The sequence below is a fragment of the Danio rerio genome, chromosome 2, assembly GCF_049306965.1.
Source record: "Danio rerio strain Tuebingen ecotype United States chromosome 2, GRCz12tu, whole genome shotgun sequence".
Lineage (NCBI taxonomy): Eukaryota > Metazoa > Chordata > Actinopteri > Cypriniformes > Danionidae > Danio > Danio rerio.
In genome coordinates, this window is record NC_133177.1 from 46,370,337 (window position 1) to 46,388,722 (window position 18,386).

An 18,386-nucleotide genomic window follows, 5' to 3' on the forward strand; every position below is an offset into this window, starting at 1 on the left:
TTTTACTGCAAATGTTACATCCATAACGCTGCAAGTGATCTTGTTCAGCTTTTGTATGGTGCAAAAAGAAACATTTAAAAAAAAATCTATTTGGTTTGGTAGTCCAGGCTCCCATACTCTATCTGACAAAAGTCTTGTCGTCAATCCCAGTTGTAAGAGCAACAAATAATAACTTTAGTTCTAGTTGATCATTTGGAAAAGTGGCAGAATGTAGATTTTTCTGATAAATCACCTACTGAACTGCATTCCAATCATCACAAATACTGCAGAAGACCTATTGGAACCTGCATGGACTCAAGATTTTCACAGAAATCAGTCAAGTTTGGTGAAAGAAATATCATGGTTTAGTGTTGCATTCAGTATGGGGACATGCAAGAGATCTGCAGATGATGGCAACATCAACAGCCTGAGATAGAGGTCTGCATTTCCGCGGCAATATCAATAACAATATCGCTCCCGAGTGAGCGAGCGAGCACGCGTATGTATGTGTGTGAATGAGACAGCGTGAGGTTGCTTTTAGCTTGTTTGTTGCTTTGTGGTGTGTGTGTGTGTGTGTGTGTGTGTGTGTGTGTGTGTGTGTGTGTGTGTGTGTGTGTGTGTGTGTGTGTGTGTGTGTGTGTGTGTGTGTATGAGTGAGAGAAAGCTCGATGTTGCTGTCTCTGTGTGTGTGTGTCACTTGCTTGTTTATACAGACAGTGTGTTATAGGCTGTCTGGACTCTGTATTGCTGGGTGGTTTTCAGTTTTATTCTCCTCCTTTGCCCATTAGCGAGAATGGGCGCGGTGGGTAGAAAACAGAGCAGGTCGGGCAGCGGGACACCAAATGCTGATCATAAGTGGGAGCGGTTGGGTTTGGACCTGGCGGGTGCGGGCGGGAGTGGGATTCAAAATTTAGTCCCGCACAGATCTCTAGCCTGACATTTGTGCTGCCCATTACATTATAAACCACAGTAGAGGGTACATTCTTCAGCAGGATAGCGCTCCTTCTCATACTTCTGCCTCCACATCAAAGTTACTGAAAGCAAAGAAGTTCAAGGTGTTCTAGGATTGAACAGCCCAGTCACCAGACATGAACATTATTGAGCATGTCTGAGGAAAGATGGAGGTGGAGGCATTGACGATGAATTCAAAGATTCTTGATGAACTCTGGGAGTCTGGCAAGAACACTTTCTTTGCCATTCCAGATGACTTTATTAATAAGTGATTTAAGTCATTGCAGAGATGTATGAATGCAGTCCTCCAAGCTCATGGAAGTCATACACTATATTAAATCTTTTTCCACTGCACAATGACTTTATATTCAATACTGTACATTATTTCTGTTAAGTGACAAGACTTTTGTCTAAGCAAAGTCAGGCCTTACTGTCCTAATTAAATAATTAAAAAATCAAGGCATGATCATATTTTATTTTGGTAAAATAAGCGTAATCTAGAGCCCTTATTTTAATACTTATACTTTAATACTTATACTTTAATACTTATATTTTAATACTTAGCCCTAATACTTATTAGTATTAGTTACCACTGATTCTTTTAAGTGTAATATCTTATATAATAGTTTGTATACTTATGTATTGTGGCTGTTTCCTTTTATAGATTGGTTGGATTTATGTGACTTATTTCACTTACTTAATTTATTTATTTTGTCTTGTGGTTTTGTGTTTCTGTGTTCTGTGTGTTATGGCAGTCATTACATAAGCAATTTCCTGCGGGATAAATAAAGTTTTCTAAGTCTAAGTCTAAGTCTAAGTCCTTTACCTTTCATATAAGCCACTTCTGATGCCAAATGATCAACTAGAAGTCAAGTTGTTATTTGTTGTTCCTAAAATTATACTCGTTAGATGTTTTTATCTTTTTTTATTGTTCACTGATGTTAATGATTCACAGTTTTGGGGAACCCTTAAATGCATTGCATTTACGCTAGACTAGTGTTTCTGTGTTGAACCTGTGACTGGTTCTTTGAGGTTTGCAGTCGTTTCGGGACTCTGTCCTTTCTGCCTGCAGATCCAGTTGATGACAGATGAGTTTTAATGGCCGTTCTATTTTTAACTCTTACACCAGGCATTAATGGATGTATCTTAATTGAGTCTCGCTGAAATGACTTTGACTGTGCGTTTGGGGAAGAGCCACTCGGATGGAGACTGAGAGTGAGTTTACGGGTTCAGTGTGGTCTGCTCTGAATCACTGGACAAAGACAGACAGAATGAAAGAGTAAAATACAGATATCTGAAAACGTCACACAGCATTGTGTGTGTTATGTAAGGGTGCAGCTGTGCTTTGGGATTTGCTCTTCTGTGCTTGTGTACAGATATGCTTATGAAAGGGAGAGTGGGCCAAAGGTGCAGGAAATTTTAGTGGAGAGATTTTCAGGATGATTTAAGCCTTGGTGGGAAGTTAATTACTCGTTTAGCAAATTAATTTAAATAATTATTTGAAGAGCTTGATTAATTTGTTGAGGAAAGCACCTAAATAAGGGTTTATTGTTTTAATTTATTATAGAATTTAAAGCAGTTTTACATTTACACAACAGTATTTTCAAAGCAATTTTGCTGCTGGTTTGTATGTAGAATTAGTGGTGTTAAGGATGTGTTGGTTGCAGCGTTTAAAAAATTTGAGCAACAACAATTTTACTATGTACTCCGCCATTGTTGTGTCTTTGGTTTTTATCTAAAGTGTTCAACATATACGAGTGCACCCCACATAAATCTCTCATTTAAATTAATATTTTATAGGATGCTGTACAATATTGTATTTTTGCATATACATTAGTTTAGTCAGTACTGAAGCCAAATCTGGAGCTAATCTTACAAAATAACTTAAGAGAATGGTTGAAAAATGAGTAGCTTAAATTTATATGTTAAGGAATAATATTAAATAGAGTTTTCAAAAATAGCAAAAATCAAGATAAACAAAAAATATATACAAATTTGTTAAAACGTTGTATGTTTTTTTTTTTTTTCAATATTTTGCATGAATTTAAATTAGGGCTGGGCGATAAAATCTGTATCGATTAGGGTTGCTCAAAATAATCGATTAACCGCTAACCGAAAGGGTGCGTTTGTGACCGATTAATGCTATTAGTTAAACGATTAAAATTATTATTTTATATATTTTTAGTTTGACTGCATAAGGGGCCGATTGAATGCGCGTTTGCGTTAAGAGGGGCATCTTTTGCACGCGGCTCATCCCAGAGCAGCTGTTTGTGTTGTCAAGACAACTACAGAGAACTTTTAAAGAGCTTGGTTTCCGCTACATTCATTCTTCCATGGCGGAAACAAAAATGCATCCCTTCACAGCTACAATACCCATTCAAAACATTCAGTTATTAAAAAGAATCAGTCAGTATTTTCGTTTTGTAAAATAAATTAATTATTAAGGTGAAAATAATTTAGGACAGTCCTATTTATTTTATTCATTTTATTTATTTTATTCTGTTCTTCTGTGCTAAACACTGCAGGTGCGTGAAAATGCTCTGTTGTATTGTTCTATTATTAATATGCTAGCATATAAAAAATAAATCAGTATTTTAAAATGCAATATTTAATGTGTCAGACACAAAATAGACACGTCAATTTGTTTAATATAAAATTAATAGTAATCTGACCAGTTAACCGTTAATAACCGATTAATGAGCGGCGGTTGTCGGTTAGCAAAATTAACCGAAATGAGCATCCCTAGTATTGATATTTATTGACCAAACACCATTGTCAATATCAATTGAAAATAAGGTTCGGTATGAAGTTTTGGTATGAAAGCTACAGTTTTATGAAAATGTGCCTGCTGAGCGCACGCCTTGGAAGCAATGCCAATAAGCTTAGGGTGTAAGTTTGTCATTTCCAATGGAGGTGCGTGACTTGCAAGACACGCACATTGGAGTAACATGCAGATGTTGTGCAAGCAGCGCACAAATACACATGACGCGTTCGCATTTTCCAGCCGCACCTAGTTGAAAACATATAAACTTTTCCAAATGCCCCAAGCGCGTTGCAAGTAGAGCGAACCAATCTGCTTCAATAATACGTCAATAATGCCTCAATAATAAAAAAAATATTTAATCCACTGATGCTTTAGTTTTGCTTGCAAGAGATGCCGATTTTTTTTTTTCCCCACTTTTGGCAATGAAATATTTGATTATTTTTGCAAAAAAAAAAGCTATTCACATTAAACTATTCTCATTAAAAAACTATTCTTATATACTCTTTTGAAAAAAAAAAGGTATTTTACATAAAAAACAAAATGTGATCTTTTATCACATGAATTTCACATATTTGTAGCCCTGTTTTGTGCGTACGCCACGTTTAAAAAAAAAAAAAAAGACTTCTGGTGTGCAAGAGCCTGAGGGAATCAAGAGTTTCAGTTTCAAATTATCAAGAAAAAAAAAGAACCACTGGGATGTTCTTTTTTTGTTTTTAGACTGCTTATAGTGAAGTAAACAACATGAAGCAGCTCATGCTGTTATTCATTCCTAAATCTGGGGTAATATGCTGGATTTGTAAAAGGCTCCATAAATGAGGAACTTTTTTTTTTGCGTAATATAAAGAACATTTTGGGTGGCACGGTGGTGCAGTGGGTAGCACGTTCACCTCACAGCAAGAAGGTTGCTGGTTTGAGCCTCGGCTGGGTCAGTTGGCGTTTCTGTGTGGAGTTTGTATGTTCTCCCCTTGTTCGTGTGGGTGTCCTCCGGGTGCTCTTGATTCCCCTATAAGTCCAAAGATGTGGTATAGGTGAATTAGGTAGGCTAAATTGTACGTATAGTGTAATTGTGTGAAAAAGTGTGTGTGGATGATTTCCAGTGATGGGTTGCAGCTGGAAGGGTGTCCGCTGGGTAGAACATGTTCTGAATAAGTTGGTGGTTCATTCTGCTGTGGTGACACTGGATTAATAAAAGGACTAAGATGAAAAGAAAATGAATGAATCTTCAAATTCATTCTAATTTCCACTCTAGAATGAAAAAGGTTTCATGAGTGTTAATGATTCTATTTTGAGTTAAAAGTCCCTTTTGAATCAGGAATTGCGTTATAAGAACTAAAGCCTCAAGGCTGTTCCCTTAAGCAGCAACTTTCCCCTCAAGCCATTTTCCTGGTTGCATTATCACTGTCACTAGGAACTCTCAAGTGATTCTGGCTGACAGTGACATTAATGGCCTTTTTCTACTAAATGGTAAGGTAAGGTAACGCTATAGTACTGTACAGTACACATTAGGGCTGCACAATATTGGAAAAAATCAAAATTTTCTGCAGTTCATATTTTGTTATTGAGTGTTAATTCACCATATGAAATGAATAGCTCTGTTTTTTTGTAAAGAATTTAAAAGTTTAGATTGATTTGGATTATTTTTTTGGGGCATAAAATATAATAATCCAATCACAAGCATTGATACACACAGTAGAGCAAAAACACAAATGACAGAAATAGTGTTTTGGGGTTTTCTATGAGTATTAAATGATCAAATGTAAAAAAAAAAACACTTTATGGGTTTCATTGTATATATACATAAATACACTTACCATTCTTTAAGTTACAAATATTAGAATTTCCGGTCTCTGAATGCTTTCATCTGGCTTGAAATGATCACACAGTCACATGCCTTAAAACACATGCAAATGAGAAACTTTTTGGTAACTTTATATGGTTAAACTTTGCAACTTTGCAAAATTGCATGTTTTTCTTCTGGTCAAATATAATCTGGACTCGATGTTGCAGATCTTTTGATGGGACTTTTTTACTGTCAAAAGTCCCAAATTAGCAAACCGTACTGTCACTTTTTAGACACTCTTCATAAAGGTATCTAGCAGAACAGTAAGGTACAAAAAAGGTAGAGTTAGACTCGCTGCTTAATGTTATTGGTTTACAAAGAATTCTTGCCATTGTGTACAACAAGGGAATGAAGTGGCATTTTTAAATACATAGCCGAAACACAAAACCAAAATTGTAGTTCAATAAACCATGATCTCACACAGCTTTGCATGTATTCTTGAGCCTTCCTGATCTTTTAAAAATCATCGTCGAGTTTTTCCTCTGATTATGTTTAGCATCTCTAGAATCACTTTTTGAATTGAATGAAATATGATCTATTCTCAAGTTTAATTTCATCAACCTCTCCATTTCCCCTGAAATGTTTTCTTCCTGAATCAAATAAAACATTTTCACAGCTGAAATTAATCTGTTATTGAATCTTAGCAAATCCTTTTTCCAGTTGTACTCAATCTTATCTTCTCAAATGGTATTATATACTTTTTGCAAGGAATTGCGATGTTGTGCATTTTGGTCATTTTGTTTTCCACTTTTTAAGTGTATTTTTATTTTATTTCAGTTTTGCATTTTCCTATTTTAGTGAATTTTACTATTTATTTTTTTATTATCATAGAAAAATTTCCTTGGCGATTAAGTAAAATAACTAGGGATGCTCCAATCAGGATTTTTGCAGCCAACACAGAGTACCAATTCCTTGTCTTGGCGATTAGCCGATACAGAGTACCGATTCTGATTCTTCAAGCACTATGTAACTTTGCTATTGCATTAAGCACATTTTTCATTTGAGTATGCGTCTTCCTCTGCTTCTAAACTAATAAAACAAACACTTGTGATCAGTTAGTAGATCAGCGAGATTGGTTAGGACTGAACGAGTCACTAAATGTGATTATCGGCCAATACCACTCTCCGGCCGATCGATTGGGGAATCCCTGAAAATAACATGCTATTCCATTTTTTTTTAAGTTGGTTATTTAAAGTTCTATTTATTTTTGTTTTATTGTAATGTTTTTTATTTGTAGGTTACATTTACCTGTATGAACCCTCAATTTCATCTCAAACTTACTCCAAACTTGAATTTTCTATATATTTATTTATTTATTTTTAAAGAAATGATTCTGCAATTTGGCCTAAAATCTAAATCTCGTGTCTGATCATTTTAACTCTATTATGATTTATCAATGATTTTTTTATTTAACATTATTTATTTAAGTTCAAAGTAAGGCTCAAGAATGAGTCTGTCGTTCTACTTGACCAGAGATCAGATGTGGCTGCAAAGTGGCAGCAGAAGTAGAAATCAGCCACAGCCTTTAACAGAGCGGGGTCATATGACATGTAGGAAAAGTAATTGAAAAAATCGTCTTGGAAAATTTTTTATCAATTATAGGTTCTAAATGTCGATTACTTTTCGATTAATCATCCAGCCCTGTTAAATCTCCAATTAAATATTTATGTTATTATAGCTCCTTTGAGTATAACACAGATTGAGAATAAAAGCATTTACTCCTCATAGAGCAACACATTAGGGCTGGGCAATATGGCAAAAATGCCATCTCGATAACTATTTACCATATTGAATGATAAAGATATATATATTTTGATATAAGTTGATATGTTTCTAGATTTAAAAGAGTACCCCAACAATGACTGATGCCACAGAAATTAGAGAGTCCTTAAAACGGCATAACATTTTCGGCCGACAAATTTAAAAAATTCGGTACATCTCTAATATTAACACAGTTTTAGATTCCTGTTGCTGCACATATCTGCTGTGTGATTGGCTCTTAAATCAATATAGAGTCTAAGAGCTTATCATTGTTATTAACATAAATTATTTAGCACGATTCAATATCATTTATAGGCCCATTCTTACTAGACAAACAAAATTTTTTACCATTACTGTGAGTCATATGCCATTTCAGTATGTCACAAAAACAGTAAGGACTCTAAGCACACATTCCTTAATGACGTTGTTCACATTTTGAGATGCTTCAGATGCCCATAGGTCTCTAGAGTAAACCCTCATTATGCTGGACATGAGTGTGTGTGTGTGTGTCAGTGCTGTGAAATGACTCCTATTTCCTGTATCCTGCAGAACGAGAGCCAGTTTGTTGAAAAAAGGGGCTTATAAAGACTCTTTCTCATGGAAACACTTTGCTCTCTGTTGCTGGAGACTGACGTTCCCTTGTTGGACCGCATATTTGATTTTAGCCGACATGCACTCTCTGTCCAGTAGGGATGGGGGAAATTTTATCATTTTACAAAATACTGGTAAAATATCTTTTATAGTATAAATTAATAATTACAAGTTCTCCCCACAATATGAGTGAATAATAACGGTAAAACATACAAATCTTGAATCTGCCAGTACAGTGTATAAATTTACTTTAGTATTAGTTAGATTTAATATTAGCATTTTACTATAAATGTGTGGTGTTAAATAATTAATGGCATACAAAATAATAGTTTGTGTTTACATAAGTTAGTTTTTAATGTGTGTGTGTGTGTATATATATATATATATATATATATATATATATATATATATATATATATATATATATATATATATATATATATATATATATATATATATTCTTTTATTTATGTGTATACATGTATAGAAAGTGTTTATATATTTATGCAAAATATTTATATTTTAATTTTTTATTCTATAAAATAATATAATTTAAAAATAATATACATATTTAAATAATACAACATTGTTTATGAAAATATAATATAAAAATTATACGATTACATTTATAATTCTCGGGGTATGAACAATTTTTGTCTCTCTCTCTCTCTCTCTCTCTCTCTCTCTCTCTCTCTCTTTCTATATATATATATATATATATATATATATATATATATATATATATATATATATATATATATATATATATATATATATATATATATATATATATAACATTCTGTTATTTCTAATTATCAAAAAAGTAATACTTACAATACTAACATGAATCCCACCGGAGGAGCTGGAGGAAGTGTCTGGGGAGAGGGTAGTCTGAAGTTCTCTCCTAAGACTGCTGCCCCCGTGACCCGGCCTTAGAAAAACGGCAGAAAATGAATGAATGAATAAATTGAACGGTATTCAAATCTAGAAATTGAACAATCCAAATAAAATAACATGGTTATTGTATAAACACTTCTATTCAATTATTTAAAAATAATATTATCAATATCCAATTAATAAAACCAATTAATAATATCTTTCCGATTCAATAAATTATTTAATACTGCAATGTGATTATTGAGGATACATTGCAATATCAAAGCTCAACGACATGTTGTTCAGCCCTAGTTTCAAGTCCATATCATCAACCTCTATTGTCAAGAGATTTTACATAGCTTTATTAGCTTCATAATCGAGGGATTGCATTACCACAGCATTAATAAACACCACACTGTAAAGTTGAATCTCCAGTTGCTGTGTTCACGTCTGTTCTCCTCAGCTGCTCAATAAGACATGGACACTCTTGTATCAAATGCGCTCGCTTGTCTTTGACAGCACAATCCTCTCAGTTTACATCACGGGTCTTTTCGAGAGTGAACTTCTCATGTTACCGAACACGTCCTCGTTTAGGGTTATTCGCTTCTAAGCTGGGAGGAAGAAAGGAATGAAGAGATGGAGATGAGAAGGGTTTTTTGTGATGTCTGGAGATGTGGAAGCATCACTTCTCTTTGCAGAAAAGACTGAGGGAGGAGAAGGGGCGGGCTCATCAGGTACACTGATTGGCTAAAATCTGGAGAACACTGATGATGTCATAGTAAATTGAGTTTAGATTTGCTAGTAGTAAGTAATTGTGTATGGACTGTTTTAAACAGGTTATTTTGTTTTATTTGTGGTTTATTGGTTGATAAATGCATATATTAGATTGACGTGATGGTTTTTGAAACTCTTTTAGCATGTAACGTAGTGCTTGTGCTACAGATTTGCTCTTTTCTTTGTCATTTATTTAATTAAAGTTTCAAAGAGATACCATCATACATTTTAGAGTTTTGAGACTTTTAGGTCATCTCAGTTAATTGATACCAAAATAACATTAACAATAATGTATTTAATTTATTAATAACAAATGATATTCATTTTTTTATATTAAATAATAATATTTAACTATTTAAAATGAATAATACATTTATTAATTGATATGTTATATGTATATTAAATCACATATTATAATATAAATGTTTATTAATAATAATAATAATTATAATAATAATAACAATATAAAATTAAGAAACACATATTCAGTAGTTGCACCTCTTTTAATATTATTATTATTATTATATGTATTTGTATTCTTATTGTCAATGATTTTGAATTGTTGATAGTTCTGATAATTCTGCAGCAGTCATAATAAGTAATACAATTATTATTATTATTATTATTATTATTCATATTTTTATTATTAGCATCATTATTATTAATTTGATGATAATAAAAATATAATTAATAAACATGACATTTTTATTATATTTTAAACAGCGTGCTCATTATTATCAATAGTAATGATAATAAAAATACACAAAATAAGGTTTAATATACAACAAATATGTAACATTAAATGAACTCCCCTGTATTATTATTATTATTATTATTATTATTATTAGTAATTTTAATATCGTTATAATTATTTTGAATTATTAATATTTTAAATGAGGACCTATTAGTATAATATTGATAATAATAATAATAATAATAATAATAATTACTATAAATATAATAATAGCAAATATCAAGTACACTATCTAATGTTATTATTATTCTGAATGTTAGCATTAACTGCTATTATATGGTTAGTTTACTAAAAAAATCACTGGCACAAGATTTATTCACTATTGAAGCATTCGAGGTTGAAATGTTTGGACTGTTGAAAAGATACACCAGCCTGTTGCCGTTGCAGAGCTTTTTAAAATGACTTTGATTGGATTTCACTATACAAAGTAAGAGTAAACATTTATTCATTCATTCATTTTCTTGTCGGCTTAGTCCCTTTATTAATTCGGGGTCGCCACAGCGGAACGAATCACCAACTTATCCAGCATGTTTTTACGCAGCAGATGTCCTTCCAGCCTCTCTGGGAAACATCGACACACTCATTCACATACCCAATTCACCTGTACCGCATGTCTTTAGACTGTGGGGGAAACCGGAGCACCCGGAGGAAACCCACGTGAATGCAGGGAGAACATGCAAACTCCACACAGAAAACCCAACTGAGCCGAGGTTTGAACCAGCAAGCTTCTTGCTGTGAGGCGACAGCACTACTGTGTCCCTGAAAGAGTGAATAATGGGCTAATAAAGGGTTTTTCTCCTTCATGAAGACATCACACACATTTGTTAATAACTTTACTTTTATTATCGGCCCGACTGCAAAGCATGGTTTTGATTGACAGATGTTTCAGTTCATGGTCTCTGTGACTTTGAGTCTCAGTTGTTTTGTGTTGTCTCTATGCACTGATCAGCTGTGTGTGTGTGTGTTCTTGTTTTCATATCCCAGTGGGGAGTTAAACCTGAATGTACACAGACTTGTGGGGACTAAATTAAGGTTCAAAAATACATGATGAAATATTTAGAAAAAGGAAAAAAAAAGTAGGGTTGGTCTAAGAGGACAGAATATGCAGTTCGTGCAATATAAATATCACTGTTTATGAGAAGGCTCCACAACCATTGTAAACCAGGTGTGCGTGCGTGCGTGCATGGGAGAGAGTGTGTGTGTGTGTGTGTGTGTGTGTGTGTGTGTGTGTGTGTGTGTGTGTGTGTGTGTGTGTGTGTGTGTGTGTGTGTGTGTGTGTGTGTGTGTGTGTGTGTGTGTGTGTGTGTGTGTGTGTGTGTGTGTGTGTGTGTGTGTGTGTGTGTGTGTGTGTGTGTGTGTGTGTGTGTGTGTGTGTGTGTGTGTGTGTGTGTGTGTGTGTGTGTGTGTGTGAGAGAGAGAGAGAGAGAGAGAGAGAGAGTGTGTGTGTGTGTGTGTGAGAGTGTGTTGTGTCTAGATTCAGGTGCATTATCCTGATTAGTTAAACCCTCATTATATGTGTGTGTGCGCTCTTCTTCATTGATTAGAGTGTCCTGATTCTGTGTGTATGCTTGTGTTTGTGTGATCTTGTGTGTGTGTGTGGGTTAAGACCCTACTAGTATAGAAATACTTTGATTTCAGCTCAAGTCAGACATAAATTGACTGTTTTCTCTTTCTGTGTGTGTGTGTGACAGGGTGAGGAGTACTGGGTTCAGGTTTACCGGCTGGAACACGGTGATGGAGGAATCTTGGACCTGGATGATGTGCTGTGTGATGTGGCCGATGACAAAGACAGAGTGAGCCATGCATTCAGACACACACACACATACCACACAGACAGACAGGCACACTCCAACATTCTCTTCTAAAACAGGCAGTGGTGTTCAGTGTGCTGCTGTAGTAGTATATATTTTAGTTACAGGTATCAGATGACCGTTGTCTCCCAATGACCATGACCTAATTTAAGGACGTCTCATACACAGAAACACATTCGAAATTGTTAGTCGTGCGTATTCAGCAGGACAGTTGAGAAATCCGTAAACAAATGCGTGTTTATTTCAAATGAAAGTATCAGTCTAGCTGATTCTTACATCCTGCATCCTTCTTCAAACCTTTAGGCTGTGTCCCCTTTAGCGTTTAGACACAGATTTTCTTAAAAACTGACAGCAGATGGTAAGAAAACTGTTTCTTCAATACCTGCGTTTAGCTTATGTGTAATGTAGCTGTGTGAACACGAACAACATCTGTGAATCGAAGTTCAATGCAAAGGAAGACATTGGCTTTTACGGAGTTAGCTTAGCATACAGCGAATGAAGTTTTAGGACTACAAAAAATGCATCCGGGTTACTGAGATCACAAACGCTTCAGGATTCATGCATACAACCCATGCAGTGAAGGGGCGTGAGCAGAGGTGCTGTAATGGTATAGAAGAGAAGGCTAAAATGCCGCCAAAACACTGCTTTTTCCATAGAGCTTCTTGTGTTTCTGTGTTTGGCCTTACAAAGGAAACAACACACACAGAGAAGTGATTGCGGTTTAATTTTAGCTATGTTCCAGAGATTTATAAAAATACATATAGCTCTTGCATTTGACAAAGGACAGCTTGCAGAATTTCTCCCGGTTCAGTGCTGGATTCAGCTAAAAACTCCTCAAAGGAGGAGCAGCTCCAACCATAATAGATGCTGTGGATTGTGAGCTGCAACTGGTAAGTTTTTTTATTTGTTAAAATTGATCTATTACATGCACAGTTTCTAGCGTTAACTGTATCTTGTAGTAAGGATGTAACCAAGGATGTAAACAATGGGAAATGCTGTTTGGCACCGCTAACAATTTAGCAGCAAGTTCATATTTATCCATCAAATCGCTGTAAACACCCACAATCTTCAGCAGCGCTGCAGTGTCTCTCTATGAGGATGCTTTCCCTGCGTTCTACATCTCAAATAACGAGCTTGCAAAAGATATGAGAACGTTTCATATTACTAACACATGCTTACAACCTGAATATAAATAAAAGACAGTTGTCAGATTTCATTTTAGAAAGCAGGTGTGAGGTTTAGCTGTGTCCTTAGTCTTTAGTCCCTTTATTAATCTGGGGTCGCCACAGCGGAATGAACCGCCAACTCATCCCGCATATGTTTTATGCAGTGGATACCCTTCCAGCTGCAACCCATAACCGCGAAACATCCATGCATACTCATTCACACTCATACACTACAGACAATTTAGCCTACCCAATTCATCTGTACCGCATGCCTTTGGACTGTTGGGGAAACAGGAGCACCCGGAGGAAACCCACACGAACACGGGGAGAACATGTAAACTTCAAATAGAAATGTCAACTGACCCAGCCGAGGTTCGAATTAGCGACCCTCCTGCTGTGATGAGGCGAACGTGCTACCCACTAAAGTAGTTTTTAAATTTAATTGAATTTAATTGTTAATTTTGTTACAACATTCTGCCCCGGGACTACAGATTTAAATTAGCTTGAAGGCTAACTCTGTCACAACATTGTCCCTGTATAAATGAATGAATGAATGAATGAATGAATGAATGAATGAATGAATGAATGAATGAATGAATGAATGAGACAAGACTCTAGGAGACTTAAAATTAGTCTATTTCTAAAAAAGAAGTAGTGTGTTTCCTTAATAGCAGGTGTAAACGGGCCCTGAATGATACTCTGTGTTCTCTGTGAGTCACTTCACCTGTTTGGAATCTGGAAATGCTCTGTAAGTTTCATCTCAATTCAAACTCGGCCATTCTTTAAATTCCACACATTCTTCTCCTTCAGTGTTTGTGTTCATTTAACCTGGGCTAATTTGTTAATACCTTCAGCAACCATTAACAGTGTAGTTCTCACAGTTTTAATTAGCACACTTGACAGTTTTTGATAGATTCCTTAGAGGTCATCAGGTGAACTTATTCAAAATGATGCTTTAGCGGTAGAAATGCGCATTAGTAGCAGATTTATTATCAACCTGATAGTATTCTGATAGTATAACCAGTTTTTATATAATCATATTAGTTGTTGATCGTTATATTTTTGTATGTTCTCTGATTTTTACATTAAGATTAATCCAAATGTAGTCTTATGATTTAATAATATTGCAGTTGTTTAATTTTGTATCAATTTTTTTTTTACAAAACACTGTAGAATTGTTAATGATGATAATTATAATACTCACTGTCATGTTTTTAAACAAATAGCTTGGACGTAATACAAGCAATAATAATAAACATTATTATTATTATTATTATTATTATTATTAGTATAAGTTTTATTATTATTATTATTATTATTATTATTATTATTATTTTTAGTAGTATTAGTATAAGTTTTATCATTATTATTATTATTATTATTATTATTATTATTATTATTATTATTATTATATAAAATAATACTTCAAAGGTAACCCTATGATTTAATATAACTTTTTTGACAAAAAGACTGTTGAAATGTACTTTTAATATTATTTAATTGATGGTGGTAGTGAGGATGATGATGATAACAATAATGATGATGATAATATACTCACTGTCGTGTTTTTTTTTAAACACATGACTAGGGCGTAATACAAGTAATAATAATTATTATTATTATCATTAATATTTTATTTTGTTGTTGTATAAAATAATACTTCAAAGGTAAACCTATGATTTTAATATACATTTTATTGACAAAACAGGGTAGAATTGTACTTTAAATATTATATAACCTATAGGTATAATATCAGTAAAATGTATAATAATTGTAATAATAATGTTAATAATCATAATTATAATAATGTAGTAATTATTATAATTTTATTATTATTAAAAATATGAAAAGTTTGTTATTGGTTATTAAAATTATATACTGGTATTATTATTTAGTGTTTTGTGTTGGCTTTGATTTTTTTTATTTTATTTTTCTTTTACAAAATAGTGTATAATTTAATATCTTAAATATTTTGTCACTTTCATTGTTATTGGATATTAAATTTTATGTTCTAATTTCACAGATTGTCCAAGATTTGCTTTACTATATTATCTTTATTACATTTGTTATTACAATGATAATATTCATAATTATTGTATGACATTAAATTTAAAGACATTTATATATTTGACGAAGTACTTCTTGACCATCAGATGAACATAATTATTGGCTTTCTGTACTTACATAAAATAATCTCAATATAAGTGCCTCTTTCTTTGGTATATCTGTATATTTAAACTCTTTAGTGAACATAAACAATACAATTGCAGTCATAGGTATGGGACGATAACCGCTTTCAAGGCATACCACGGTTTGGAAAAGTCAAGGTTTTAAAATTGTCCAAATTTTCTGCAATACCCTCCCTAAGGTATATGTACGATTTTTTTATTTATTTATTTTTTGGCAGTTTTTATTTTATTTTTATTTTATTATTATTATTATTTTAGGACAGCAGTATCCTCAGCAGAAAACATATCCAAAGATGCCGATTTAAACTGTAAAAATATGTTTTTGAAACAATGAAGACAGCAGAAGTCAATAATTAATTTAGCCTGACATATTTACTCTTCCAAAATATTTAAATGTTTCTCAAATTAAAATATATTGTGTTCAAAATGAAAAAAAGTTTTAGTTTTTTACCCAGACATTTAAAAAGAATATATTTTAGAGCAGTAAGCACAATAACGTGAAACCGTGATGTTTTTATCCAAGGTTATCATACCGTCAGAATCTTATACCGGCCCATGCATAATCATATAAAGAGCTGAATGACTGAAACATCAAACGAACACGTAAATGATTTAAACGCTTAATAGAAACTCTCGTCCTTCTGCCTTTGTTTATATGGCTGTCTTTACAGTGTATCTCCGCCCCCTTCTGGCCAAACTTTGTCAGTGCAGCTTCTGTTCTCCTCAAGTCAACATGTTTTCTGAGCCAGAACAGATGATATCGGCTTACCGAGACCACAGACACTTCTCCAGCACGCAGTTGTGTGTTTGATGTGGTGGGTGTGTCTGGGTGTGCGCACACGTTATTTTAGTTCTCTGTGTGAAAGAAAACACACTTGCCATCTGAGCCTGAGATCATACCTCCATATTTATAGCGGATCATGTCTCGCTTGACCATAAAAAGGTGTTTAGGTCACATCCTTCTGGCGTTTTGCACAGATTTTGACTGAGTAACTGCACCTGCGCTGACAGGAAACGCAGTCCGCAAACAGGAAGTGCTGCTGTGGTGCTTTAATGTGGCTTTTTGTGTGACTCATTCTAACTATAGTTATACAACAGTACAACAAAAGTGTGGACTGGCTGGAGTTGATAATCCTTCAACAAGTTTGGATTTCTTTGTGGTAATCAGATAATGATTTTCAGATATACACACAATCACTGAAAACACAGGCTTACTGTAGTTCTGAATCATTTATCATCATCATCTAGTGGTTTGCCATAATGTTGGTTTTGGTTTAAGTATATTTTAGTGAGCTAAATCATAATATAAATGTGTCACATTGTTTAGTTTTTGCTAAATGTGTTTGTACATCTCTAGAATATTTACTAAAACACCCTAACATGCTAACCCAAAAATACAGATTAATGTCTGAAATAATAAAAATATTGTACAAAACAAAATAAAGACAATATTTGTACTAAATGTGTTAATAAAAAAGTACTCAATCAAGTCAGTCAGTCAGTCAGTCAGTCAGTCAGTCAGTCAGTCAGTCTGACTGTCTGTCTGTCTGTCAGTCTGTCTGTCTGTCTGTCTGTCTGTCTATCCATCCATTCATCTAGTGTCCCACCAGTGATATATATATATATATATATATATATATATATATATATATATATATATATTATACAAACAATTGTTAAACTAAATATTAAACGGTAAGCATTTTTTAAACATTGATGATTAAAAGAAATAGAAGAATGTAAAAACATTTGCAAGTTTTTAAGTAAATTGTATTCCTGTATTTTGTTGCATTAATTTTTTGTTGCATTAAAGAGACAATTTTATTTTAAAAACACACACACACACACACACACACACACACATAAAAAGCATTTCCAACCTCTCATTTGAGCTTGTGCGTATTTTTAAAATATTATAATTTTCACATATTTATGTAAATAGTTTACCACAGAAAAATAAACTGTTCCTTAAATCTCTCAGTCTGTAAAAAACATTTATTTATTAATTAAATTATAAAAAATTTTAAAGGTTCGTTCTTTCATTTATTAATTTTATTTAGACTAAGTCCTTTTATTAAAAAGGGCTCGACACAGTGGAATGAACCGCCAACTTATCCAGCATATGTTTAACAAGCGGATGTCCTTCCAGCTGCAACCCAGCACTGGGATACACCCATACATTCTCACACTCGTACACTACGGCCAATTCAGTTTATTCAATTCCCCTATAGCGCATGTCTTTAGACTGTGGGGGAAACCGGAGCACCTGGAGGAAACCCACGCAAACACAGAGAGAACATGCAAACTCCACACAGAAACGCAAACTGACCCAGCCAGGACTCGAACCAGCAACCTTCTCGCTGTGAGGCGAAAAAAATAAATGTGTTTAAAATTATGTAGTTCATATACAGATGAATAACTAAAATCATGGGTTAAGAGATCAAGTATTTCTCTTTCATACTGTTGTTTTAATAAGCCTATATTATTATTAAAAAAGACTATAATATAATATATATATATATATATATATATATATATATATATATATATATATATATCATATAATAATAATAATAATTATAATAATAATAATAATAATGATAATAAATAATTATAATAATGTCCTCTATGAACATTGGTATCTTACATCTACTCTTAGCCTGCTATCTTGTACATTACGCATTTAAACTTGGACTACATGTTACAAGTCTTGAAAATCTTTCTGCAGTGCTGCTAGAGGCCACTAGAGGACGCCAAAGATTTAATTTTAAATATATGCATCACCTTCTCTCTCTCTCTCTCTCCCTCTCCCCCATTCATTCTCTACTTAATGTTTTCACCATTACTCATCTTAAAACAATAACACTGCTTGTGTGCGTCAGGTATTAAGCGACACAAAGGCTCTTTTATGTCAGTGTTTCTCGGCCCTT

At 33.6% G+C, this 18,386-nt stretch overlaps 1 protein-coding gene across 2 annotated transcripts in view; it reads left to right on the forward strand.

Annotated features, from left to right (window-relative positions):
• pard3ab (par-3 family cell polarity regulator alpha, b) overlaps positions 1-18,386 on the forward strand; it is a gene marked incomplete at its 3' end in the record, with an annotated part of 183,199 nt that overhangs the window by 18,651 nt on the left and 146,162 nt on the right. For both annotated transcript variants that reach the window (NM_001423693.1, NM_205735.2), the window contains 1 exon segment: positions 11,982-12,083. In NM_001423693.1, coding sequence (NP_001410622.1) covers positions 11,982-12,083 — 102 coding nt within the window.